Source organism: Alligator mississippiensis, chromosome 2, assembly GCF_030867095.1.
Source record: "Alligator mississippiensis isolate rAllMis1 chromosome 2, rAllMis1, whole genome shotgun sequence".
Lineage (NCBI taxonomy): Eukaryota > Metazoa > Chordata > Crocodylia > Alligatoridae > Alligator > Alligator mississippiensis.
This window is the reverse complement of record NC_081825.1, coordinates 132,819,016-132,831,777: the sequence shown is the minus strand read 5'-3', so window position 1 is coordinate 132,831,777 and position 12,762 is coordinate 132,819,016. Positions and strand designations below refer to the sequence as shown.

Genomic DNA, 12,762 nt, shown 5'->3' with positions numbered 1-12,762 from the left:
CAGCTTCAAAATTTACTGGAAAAGCTTTCTTGCATGTATTTCCATAGCAGGAGCTTGGCTTTCAGATGCGAGTACTGTAGTCTGTCTTCACTAATTCTTAACATTATCTCCTGATTTATAGAAACCTTCTACCAAACCTGCCATCTACTCCTCCATCTTTGCTGTGTTCTGTAACAAAGCCCCACTATCATACTTTGAGGGACCACACAAAGACGCAACTCTGTACTGTGCAGAACTGCATGTGTTGAAGGTTACTGTGAAAACTTATGCAATATTGTTTGATACCTGTGACAAAATGCATTAATCTAACCATTGCATTTTATACTAAATGTGTACCTCTGTATGCATTAAATACAATCACTTTGACCCTCAAAAATAGGAATCACTTTTATTAAACCATCACAAGGAATTAAACACTCATTACAGAGCACTTCAGAATAATCTACTAGGCAATGAATATTTGGTTAGCAGAAGCTCAGCCCATGGAAAAGGGGTTCATTCAATAAACGTTGTATTGCATGATGTATATAACTTCTCACATTCCTTTAGGCTGGGCACCAATTCAAAGATCTTCCTGTAGGGCTAGGGTAAAGATAATGGGCTTTAAGTGACTAGGCTCTTTGTAGGTTCTCATTGTTGACACTTTTGCACAAAATTGCCACCCAGTCAGATCTAGAAGCTTAATTTTGATACTTGCATAGAAGTGTACAGCCAAAGCTTTGGAAATGTGTACATATGTAGTGTTGTCTTCCATGGTTTTCATTGTGCAGCTATGCATCTGCCTTTGGGTGCAAAGTATCAACTGGCCCATGGAGCTCCCTACAGATCTGAAAACACAGCAGCATGTTAAGTAGTGGCAGTGTTAATAACCATTAATCCCAGAGCTTCTGAAATTACTTGCCCTGCTGCCAAATTTTTGCCCTTACTTGCCACTTGCCCTGCGCTGAATTACCAGGTCCATAGTGTGTTCTGTGGGTTGGATCCAAGTTATGGAGCTGCATCACCTGCCTGTAGTGCAAGCTGTTGCTGCTGCTGCCAGCCCTGTGGCCCAGGTGACATGCCCTGCACTCCAGATCCATCCCACAGGGCCAGATAAGTTAGACAACAGAACTGTAGTGCTATTGGACTTGTCCAATTTCTGTGTGCTCCAGTGTAGCCACTGTGGTTTTCTTCATATGTCTCCTCTGGCTGCTAGTTTGCCATTTGAGTTCCACAGTTTTAGCCAAGCACTGAGCTTGTAGCTTGAGAACAGATTTTTCAGCCCCATACTTCTAAGGTTTTTAAAAGGAAAAATCTGAGCATCTCAAGTCATGGTCATCTCAACCAATTAAAGCCATGAAAAGTGAGAGGGGGAGCAAACAAAGTTAAGTATCTTTGTTTTCGTAGCTGCGTGGTCTGCAGCCTGATATAAAAGTTTGCTTCTACAAGACCTAATTTGCAGTAGAGCTATGTAACAAGTATGCAAATCAAAGCACATTTAGAGGCACTCGTAAAAGCTACATAGTGGCTTATTGTAGCACCTGCGTAATACTAAAAACCCAAAGTTCTTGATCTGTCCAGATTGTCATCTTTGCGAATTGGCTTGCCTTCATGGTGGTTAGCAGAACATCTGACAATTTATAGAGCTGGGGACTTTAAGCAATAATGCAATAATTTTGAAAGTCCTCCAGTGTAATTTCTGCAGCTAATGGTAGTCTTTGGAAGTTGCCAGAGTGGGTGATTTGATCCTTCTACTGCAGACCAGCTAACCTAGAAGTGGCTGGAGACATCTGCTAAGTAGCATTTAGGGAAGGCCAATCTGCAGCTCGAGTGACACACACAGCCTCTGTGCATGGTATATGGCAGATCAGGGAGAGGGGCAGGCATCACAATGGCAGATGGGGCATGGAGCAGAAAGAGCATCAACCTAAGGTCATCTGCCCTGAAAAGTAGGACCCCAGGGAAAGATAAAGTTCTGCAGTGGTAAGACCCCCTACCACCACCACCCCAAGTCCCTTGTAGCTCATATGAAAGCCCAGCCTGGAGTCCCTCTTCCCTTGTGTGCTTCAGTTTGATCTTTCTCTGCATAGGCTTCCTTGGAGACTGAGAACTTGCTTCTGTCGGTTAAAATGGAGGAGATCCTATGCAAGTAAAAGCCTACTTTTACTACTGAGCCCTCTGTGGTGGTGACACTCTATGGATGAAGAATTGCTGTTCTTTAATTTGTTTGAAGGTTGTGGTGGTAACGCTGCCATTTCTAGGGACCCTACTCCCTGTTCATGCCTAATGGGAATTCCCATAGCAATAATCCTTCATCCCTAGGCATTAAAATCAGGGTAAAATTTCACTGTGCTTTGGGAAGGCTTTGAGGTGAACCAAGAGGAAATCTTCCATAGCAAAGATTTGGGACTAAACCCATTTAAAGGCCCACTCTGTAGGTGGTGTAAACAGTCATAGCTCTGTTGGCTTTAATGGCCCCTTGCTGATTCATGCTAGCTGTGGATCAAGCCCCATCTTCTCAGAAGAGAAGCTGCTGCCACTAGAAATCAAACTACCCATATTTGTATTAGCAACTAGTTCACCAGTATCAAGGGGTTGGGTAAGCTAGATAACATCCCACAACACTGGGGGAGTTCTGAATTCTGCAGTCTCTCAATAGCACTTGCCTCTACAACTGGCTGTGGGGACAATACTCTGGTTAGTCAGGGTGGAGAGAGAAGGTCTGGGCCCCCAGAGGCGAGTCCAGCTTTTGCAGATCACAGAAAACCAAAATAATGGCAACCCAGCTCAGAAAGGAAGCACATAGCTCAGAGGAAAATGGGATAGTAGAGGAAAACAGGAGCTGTCATAGGAACTTCCGTGCCAGTCTTGAAATCATTCATTCCCACCCTAGGAGCTATGACCAATGCTTACCAGAATGGGCTGCATTCTTTGGCTGGGATTTGCCAAAGTTTCTAAGTGAAGTGGCTGCCCAAACTCCACAGCAGTGAGGCACCTATTTCTATTCAGCTAGCGAGAAATCCCTAGATCTTCACTGAGGTCTCTCAGTAAATTGTATTTTGTCTATTAAAGCTGTCCCCCAGGCAGCTCCCACTGAGGACAGAGAAAGATCTTGGGTGCTCAGTACTTAGGAAACAGGGAAGTTGGAAGCTTGGATAGAGGCTCAGGTATCTCACTGCACATTCATTCTCCAAGCCTTGGCCTTTCTAGTAGGCATCTTATACAGGTAGCCAGCTTGCAGCACAAGTGGTATGGGCAACCTGTGTGTGTGTGGCACACAGCAGACTGGGGAGGGGACAGAGCACAGTTGGTCAGGGCAGATAGGTCAGGGAAATGATAGCAGGGAGCAGAGCAGCAGATAGGGCAGGAGAAGGGGGTCGCAATGGCACTCAAGGAGGGCCTGGGCTTAATTTGTAGCACACCTGCCCAAAAGGTTGGCCCCCCCCCCACTGTTTTAAGATACATGGGCGACTGGTGGCACCTTAGTCAGGGGGGGCATGTGCCCCCCAGTGACCAGTCAGCGACCAGTGCGGGGAGCCCTTCCGCAGCCAATCTTGCCGACCGGGGGCGGGTTCCCCCATGGCCGTGGCACTCTCAGAAGTGGCTGCGGCACTCCCACTCCCCAGCTGGCACTCACAGGGGGGCACCAGCACTCCTGCCTGCCTCCCTACCCATCACCTAAGTGGGAAGCATCACCTGTTGGGGGGTGCACTGGCACCCCCATGCACCCTCTACGCATCGCCACTGCTAAGACACCTGAGCTGAACTCCCTACCTGGGCAGTGCCTGTCTTTCCAGGAACTGCACTGCCTGGGACAGATCTAGAGATGCATTTTGGCACAGGATAAGTTGAGGATAGCTGGGCGGGTGAATCTACAGTGATCCCTTCATTTGGATACAAGCATGAAGGGCCATAGGAGAGTTTGGGTTTCATCCTTGTAAAAAGATACAGAAAAAAGTAAAAAAATTCTAGCAGCAATCATTATATTATAAAGCCCTGCATAATCAACCACAGGGTTTCTGATTGGTGGCTCAGCTAAGGATCTGCCTTTACTCAAACCAAAAGGAAATTACTGTAAACATCATTTAGGCTAAGTGAGCAGCTTTCCTAATGTCACTTCACCAGAAGGTGGCCTCAGTTCCTTAAGTGCACCAGTACATGCCTCACTGCAGACCCATGAGTGATCCCACTGACTTACATGCTTCCTTAAGTGCCTTGCTGAATCTGGGACTTACAAGAGAGACTGAAGCAGCCAATGGGAAGGGCATATCTATTCCGTTTTCCTCTTCCTGACAATCCTACCACATTTCTTACAGCAAAATAAGCAGCACTTGACAGCGATGAAAAGAGTCACTGTGGCACAGGTGAGCAAGAACGCCAGGACATCCAGGCAGTGGTACTGGTACCAAGTGAGCTGGTGAGCTGCTGGTCTCAAGTGCTTTGCTCCTTTGTGTCTCATAACAAATTCAATCCAGAAGACAGCTCGGTCCAGAGGTTTCACAAGCTGGTCATGGTGAATCTGTGACAACCGTATGGCATTTTCCTTATAGCTGAAAGAATGGGAGCAAACAGCGTTGTGGTTAATTCTGAAACAGCCTTTCCTCCCCTGAGCACAGATATGTGGGCAGACTGGCCAGGTTTCTCAGTTCTGAACATACGAGCTAGCCCCAAGATGTTATTTTTGCCAGATTAACCCAGCTTCTTCAGCTGTTCTGGCAGCAAGTTTTGAAAATCCAGCTGGATCTATTATATTATTCACAAGGAAATATTACATCTGAGAAGACCATCTGCAGGGTTTCCCTCATGATTTTGGTGTTTCTTAGTCTGAGACAGACAGATGTTCCCCCGTTTGAGTCATTAAGGGCAGGGAAAGCAAGCTGCATGGATCCTGACTGAGTAGGAAGCCGAGACAACCTGTCACAAGCTGACTAACCCAGGAGTTTGCCCATACAACAGACCAATAGGGAAGTGACTAGAAGTAACTCTACTCTAACTGGGCATGTCTACACATGTACATGCGCCTAAACTTAATGCACCTTTGCTTAAGGTGCATTAAGGGAATTAGCTGTGCGTCTACAAACGAATGTGCTAATGCAGATTCAGGGACATTAAATTTAGTCGTGAATAGCTGAGTTACATTAGCACACGTGCAGACGCGCTAATGCGCATTAGCATGGTGTGTACCCATTAACGTACACCATGTTAATGCGCATTAGCATATCTACACATGTGCTAGTGCAACTTAGCTATTCATGCATAAATTTAATACTTGCTTTATGCAGGTATCAGATTTAGACTCACATATTCTTAAATGGCCATTTTTAAGGCACATTAAGGGTGTGCATGTGTAGACACATGCCCTTAATGCACCTTAAAAATGGCAATTTTAGGCTAAGCCCACTTAAAAGAGGCACATGTAGATGCACCCACCCAGCCCAAAAAGGAAGCAGAAAACACTGCTGCTCCAGGACCTCTTCATGGGTGCCTTTCTCCAAAAAGGAGAGATGGTAGGTGGTCCAAAGATACTGAGATGGAATACACGTGCCTTGTTTTGTTGGTGCAATACAGGTATTGGAAAGCTGGTGGGTCCCAGCGTTCAGTACTTTGGATGAGAGATCTCCTGGGGTGCAGACAGGCATATACATTTGAAACATTTCAAACAGCTTCGAAAACAATTTGAAACATTTCCAAACAGCTAGCATATAGATGTACAGTTGGGAAAAAATGCTTCCAGGCAGGACAAAAATGTACTTGGAGGGAACAGTTACAATTTTGTACCATTTAGCTTCCACCTTATATCTGTACATGTAGGTTGATTTTCCAGCATTCCCCACCGCAATATTCTCTTCCCCATGCCCATTCTCCCCATGCCCTCACGGTTGCAGCCTTTCCCTTCCCTTTCCCCTCCACTACTGCTAGCACACTGGGATGTCCTGCTGAAGCAGGGAGCACCTCCATTCCCTTGGTCAGGCCAGGAGACCCTGGAATCAGAGACTATGCACCTCTGCTGGAATTGAGAGACTCCACAATGTGGGGAGGGGGAGAGAGGAGCTACAGCTCCTGCAGAGCCACACTGAGAGTCCGCTCCATGCCCCCAGCCTTGTGGAAGTGAAGCCTCAGGTGGCCACAACCCCCTGTTGCACCCCCTGGCTGGAGACCACACTGGTGCATGGAGCAGCAGAGATGTTGAAGTGTTCCAGCCAGGAGAGACAACGGGGGTGAGGGGGTGGGGGGGGTGTCTATCTGTCAATCCATGGCTGAAACACTCCATTTTTGTTAAACTTTTCAAACCTTGTTATACAGTAATGTGAAAGGTTTCAAACATTGCATCTGTCCACTCTCTCAGAAGTGGAAGCTAGTGGGGCATCTCGCATCAACAGCATGGAGCTTAAACAGCCTGGTCCCATTCCCCTAAGCAGAGATTGAACTCACGTGAAGTTGTTAACGACCATGTTCACTGCATCAACTAGGTCTTGGGCTTTCATCGTGTTAAAATCCAGCTCAACTGCCATCCCCTTGGCCCTCATGTGAGCAATGTTGTCAGGCTGGTCAGCAAATATGGGAATGCCAACCATGGGCACCCCATGGTAAATAGCTTCATAGATCCCATTGGTTCCACCATGAGTGATGAAGGCTTTTGTCTTGGCATGGCCTGGAAGGACAGAAGTTTGGAGGAACAATTATGGCAGGAAGACTCAGACTCCAGAAAGCGAAGTAACTATTTGTTGCTAACTGGGAAAGGACTGTTTGAAGAGGGAATAGTTCTGACAGCTCTCAAAGAGCAGTTCAGATGAACAATGGCTCTCTTCCCAGCATTTGTGTTTGCATGGCTGTACAGCAGTAATCAAGCCCGAGTCACCTCTCTGCTTCTCCAGTTTAGCCCAGTGAAACTCCAGCCTCAGTGTTATGTGGGGTGCTCTCCTTTGCATTTGCTCTAGTTTTTCTCTCTCTCAGTATTCTGTTCCATGAAACCTCTCCCTACTCTCACACATGCAATCAAACACTGAGTAGCACGGTACCAGGGGTAAACCAATGCTTCTACTCCCTGGTTTTGCACGGTGCTCCTTCAGGACACAAAGCTGAGGACAAGCGTGGCCATTCTCATGACTGGGAACCCAAAGCTAATATCTTTGGTTCACTCTTGCACTCACTTGCTTCTTGCTGGCACCAGGTGAAGGGCACCCCCATTGATCTGCACTGATCTCAGCACCAGGCAGCCTGGCTATATTCTCCATTGTGCTTGTACGACCAATCCCACTGGGGCCGCCAGGCACTTCTGGATTTGTACAGCTAGAGCAAGGATTCCAAACCAAGGTGCCACGGCATCCTGTTAGGTGTGCAAACTGTTAGGTGTGCAAACTGTTAGGTGTGCACACATGATTCCCAAGATAAACCCAGAGATTCCAAATAGAAATCCATAGGTGTGATCTTTCTGAGTTCTTAGTGACAGACAAAACTGCTCTATTACTGCTCTGTAGTCCTGTTAGGCCAGATGACTAAATTCCCCACCGATATCTAACACCTACTAATAGGGCATGGCCACAGTCAGGTTCCAATTTATGGATAAAGTTCCAGAAATGGGTGACCCCCATATGAGTGTCCTGCCTCCTCTCATGTTCCTGGTGGCACATGGAGGGCATGCCTGTGTGGAAAATAAAAGCTGTCTGTTTCCAAGGGGTGCCTCAAATCTATTCAGGGGGCACCTTGAGTATAAAAAGGTTGAGAGCCACTGAACTAAAGAAATACATTTTTCATACTGAAAGGACTAAGCCCTGCTGTTGGAAGCTGTTAGAGACAAACCACACTGATGAACCAGTTACTAGAAAGAGAAAGGTCCCTAGAGTACATTACCTGGGCAGTCCGACTTTGCCATCATGAAATGTGATCAATTTTGCATCAGTGTTTTTCTCTAAATAACTAAGCATTCAATATCTTGGACACAATGGTGACTTCTGGGTTACTTCATGTGAAAGTGAGGACACATTAAGTGCATGATTTGTTTGTATGATGCACAGTCTAATCTTTTTTGCTGCAAATGGAAACAGTATGGGAGGGAGCCTATGAAAGCTCTGACACAATCAAACTCTCACCGAGCAGATCATTTTGAGGTATCCAGTCATAAATTCTAGTGTTGGTTCCTAAAGTTTCTGGTTTCTTTCCCTTGTACCTCCAAAGAACCTAGAACAAAAATATGTAAAGATAAAGGTATTGTAGTTCCACTTGCAATAAATGTGATTTTGGGCCTGAGCCAAAGCCCAGCAGAGTCTGAAAGTGTCATTCCTATGACTTCAAACAATTTGGGATCAGGTTCTTGTTTTTTCAAGTGTCTTTGAGCTGCCTCAGTGATCAACACATCTCCTTTACAAGATGCTCCTCAGTGTTGGATGGGAAAGTACCTGCCAGTGCTTCTGTTGAAAAAAGTGAAAGAATGCTAGACTTTCTTCTCAGTGGTCACTGAGGGCTCAAACTTTCTTCCTTGGAAATATGTCCACTTTCAAACTGGGCCACATAATATTACCTGCTAGGCAATGAAGTTTGAAAACTGGGGGCTCGGGCTTGTAGGGATTCTCTAGCAATGCTCCTGGTCCCATCTAAAACTGACCTTCTGCGGAAGCTGGCTGAGGGCTGTAGCAATCATGTTATTTTTCTCATCAGTCAGGTTGTGAATCATTGAGCCCAGAGAAAACACCACGATGCCATGTTCCCCTGAACTCTGGACAAATTCTTCCATTTCCTGTAAAGAGTTTTAAAAAAAGCCTTTTTATTTATTTTGTAAAGAAGCAGCACCCTATAGTGCTATTGAAGCAGGGACAATATACTCAACATAAATATACCATGCAACCTGAGTAGTTTGATGTATAGCTAACACTTGATCTACTTAGATTATCGAAGGGAGGCAAGAAGATAAATTTGATCATTGTGTGTGGGCGCGTCTACACGAGACGCTAAAAGCGCAGTAGACTAATTCTACTGTGCATTAGCACATAACAGTGAAAGCCATGTTAATGTGCTAATGCACAGTAAAATTAGTCTACTGTGCATTACTGTCACCTAAAAGACGCACACCAGCGCTACTGTGCAGTATTGCCAATTACAGCGCATGAAGTTAGTACCTGTTATTACAAGTAAACTTGTAGTAAACTTGTAGTAAAGTAATAAACTTGTAAAGTTTATTACAAGTAAACTTGTAGTAAACTTAAGGCACATGTAGATGTACCCTACAAGTACTTACATGGGAAAAAGGTTTCTGATAGGGAGCTCCTATTCTAGCTCAGTGATTCTCAACCAACCAAGGCACCCTGGGGTGCCTTGAGATCCTTTTACGTATCCCACAGAGTGCCACACAATAGGTTTCCACACAAGATTCACAAGATAAACCCAAAGATCCTGACCTGTTGTGGTCTTTCCAAGTTATTTACAATAGAAGAATTGCTCTATTATTTTTCTGTAGTTCAAAAAGGAGTGAAAACTAAAGCTGGCCTTTTCCAAGGGGTGTTTTGAGATTATTGGGAGGTACCTTGAGACTATTAAGGACTGCCTTGAGTCTATCGAGGGGTGTCTTGATTCTAGAAAGGTTGAGAACCATTGCTCTGATAGTCGTAATAGAATCTAATGTCTGGATTTAAAAATAAAAGATTCTGTAGGTGGCTGATTTGAAAAGCACCTTAAAATCTTCACTTGTTACTAATAGATGTCTACAGCTGCACTAGATTATAAGAAATGAATGAACTCTCTCATTCCTATCTGGTACAAGGTGGAATTAGTGTTAGGAAAGGTTCAGAACAGCAGCGCTGTCTCTCCAAATAATGCCACCCGTCAGGATAATGCGCCTAAAGGCTTGAAAAGCAGACCTGAAATTAAAGAACAAGCAGGATAGATCCTCCATTGATCTACACATCAGTGTGGTTCCACCCATTTCACAAGGCACAAACCTTTGCCTTTCACTGCTCCAGGAGAAGTTACTTAAGACACAGCTGAAAGCAAGACTTGCAGCATCTTCTCTGACTCAGCAGCATCCTCTGTGACTCCCCAAAGCTGCTGCTTTATCAATGTTAATCATTCATTTCTGTATTCCCAGTAGTGGGGCACATGTCACATCAATTAGAGTGAACAGATCTGTTTGGAAGCACAGACCATGGCTTCTCCCTACATCTACCATCTGAAATACAGGAACCCTGGCCAGATGCCTAAATTCGCCACTGAGATCTAACATCTACTAACAGGGCATGGCCACAGTCAGGTTCAGATTTATGGATAAAGTTCCAGAAATGGGTGACCTCAAATGAGAGTGTCCTGCCTTCTCTCATGTTCCTGGTGGCACATGGAGGGCATGCTTGTGTGGTGCCATGTTCAGGTTCATTTATTGATTTATTTGATTTCTAGGTGTAGAGTGGCTTTCAATAAAGTACCAAAGTAAAGTATATATTTATACAGTATTGAGCATGTTGAGCATGTTGGGTCTGGACTGTTTAGGACTTAATAGGTGAAGACCAACACTTTGAACTGAACCCAGAAGATCACTGGAAGCCAGTGCAGGCTCTGGAGCACTGGAGAAATGTGCTCCCAGTAATCCATCCCTGTCACAAGGTGGGTCACCAAGTTCTGCACCAGCTGCAGCTACCAGTTGGTCTCCAAGGGTAACTCCACAAAGAGCACATGGCAGTAGTCTAGCCTTGAACTTTCAAGAGCATGAAGGATGGTGAACAGATCCATATTTTATAGAAAGGCTGCAGCCTTCTCACCAGGTAGATTTGGTGAAAGGTGCTCCTAGCCCCTGCTGTGATGTGAGAATCCAGGTGCAGCAGAGGACCCAGGAGCACTCCAAGGCTCTGAACCTAAGTGACAAAAGGAGGTGGAACCCCATTGTGGCAAAAATGTTTCATGATCCCTTATTATCACTACACAAAGGGCCTCACAGCTGAGAACTGTAATCTCACTACACAAAGGGCCTCACAGCTGAAAACTGTAAGTTGTTTCTTTTTCTCTTCTTTCTTCCTGTATTAAATAAGCAGTAGCATAGTAAGGAACAGTCTGAACAAATGTTACACAAAGATTAGTTACTGCTTGCTTTGCACATAAATTTTGCAACCCTTGTTACTTGCCCGTTTTAGAACTATGCATGTACTAAACTTTGCAAAAAACTGTAGCCAATTACAGATTGCCACAATGGAATCTTGTTCATGAGAGCTATAAAAATGTAACTTCGGGCGTGGCTAGGGGTCAACTTTGTTTTGAGCACTTAGCTCCGTTGTCGAACTTGTTTGCAAACAATAAACTCGAGTTGGACCCAGCCTGAGTGTGTAACTCTCTCCTTGAGGTAAATTGAACAAAGCCTCCGGGGGCACGAAACTAGCAATTTGTGCAACACCATCAGTGATGGGTGTCCCAATCCCAGCAAGGCATGAGGTCTGCCCACCACCATGATCTTTGTCTTCTCTGGATTCAGCTTCAATTGCTTCACCCACATCCAATCCCCAACTGCTGCCAGGCACTAGATAAGGATCTAGACTGGAGGCTTGGGTCAGATGTGAGAAAGATTGGAGTTGGGTGTCATCAGCATACTAATGAAATCTTACTCCAAATCTCTCATCCAATGGTCTCAGATACATTTTGAACAGGAGGGGCAACAAGATGGAACACTGGGTGACCTCTCAGAAAGGTCCCAAGGTTCAAGAAGTATGGCCCACAGATCCCATACACGTGACTATAGCCCTTCTGGCTATCCATGTGGCAGCCCAGGGGCACAGCAGCAGCATTGCCTAGGGGTACCCCATTGAAATCCAGCAGCAGATACCTATATCCAAGGGCAAGACACCACCATTCCTCCATCACCTCACAGCAGCAATAAGGGCCACTCCATCGTAAGACTTGTCTCCTTAGATCTAAACGATATGTAAGCCTCTTGGCTGCATGAAGAAGGGTCTTCAATACGGCTACGTGAAATTTCTCCAGGTGTTTCGTTTTGAAGCTGTTTTGATGCATTTCAAGCTTGAAACAGTGAAATTGAACTGAAACAAAAGCCTTTGAAACAGCTTGCAAATGAAAAAAGGGCACTCAAAACATTTCAAATTTTGAAACATTTCAAGTTTTGAAGTTGGGCTCACTTGGCTTCAGTGCTGGTCCCAGCCGGCAGCAGCAGGCTCCTGTCACCCAGTGCAGATCCGAGGGCCGCACCCCCTGGGAGGATTCTGGCACATCCCCCAACCCTCTCAGGGGTGCAGGCCCCAGGATCTGCGTGCCAGATGACAGCATGCTGTTGCTGCTGACTGGGGCCAGCAGCAGCACCAATCTTCCTGGCACCGGGTGTGGGCTGCGCCCAGCGCCAGTCCCAGCAGGCAGCAGCAGCCTCCTGTGATCTGGCAAGCAGATCAGGGGCCTGCACTCCTGGGAGGAGTGTGGCAGAGCCCTTCTCGGGGTGTGGGTGGGCCTCCAATCTGCCTGCCAGATGACAGGAGGCTGCTGGCAAATGACAGGAGTTTTGCTTGTCAACACCTTGAGGTGCAGTTTCCCAGAACCCTCTGCACCTATCTCCTTGAAACTTGGCAGGCTCCATGCCCTCAGAAGGGGCTACCATTTCTGCAAGTTTCATCTGAATCAGGCAAGAAATGACAAAGTTATAGGTGGTTTTGTGCTTCTCCATTATAGCCTGTGTGTGAAACATCGAAAGCGTTGAAATGGCGAAACAGTTTCGAAGAAATGAAATGGAACAGTGTGTTTGAAATGAAACAAAATTCGAAATGAAACACTGTTCCATTGAAACACAGGTTGAAGCAGAATGGTGCT

At 45.7% G+C, this 12,762-nt stretch overlaps 1 protein-coding gene across 2 annotated transcripts in view; it reads right to left on the bottom strand.

Moving 5' to 3' along the window:
* Positions 1-374: 374 nt before the first annotated feature.
* Positions 375-12,762, bottom strand: part of LOC102568629 (UDP-glucuronosyltransferase 2C1) — a 77,351-nt gene continuing 64,963 nt past the window's right edge. For both annotated transcript variants that reach the window (XM_059722177.1, XM_006268478.4), the window contains exons 3-6: positions 8,582-8,713; positions 8,070-8,157; positions 6,412-6,631; positions 375-4,529 (exon numbers count right to left, since the gene is read on the bottom strand). In XM_059722177.1, the coding sequence (XP_059578160.1) occupies positions 4,250-4,529; positions 6,412-6,631; positions 8,070-8,157; positions 8,582-8,713 (720 nt within the window). In that variant the 3' untranslated portion in view covers positions 375-4,249. The remainder of the gene's footprint in view (positions 4,530-6,411; positions 6,632-8,069; positions 8,158-8,581; positions 8,714-12,762) is intronic.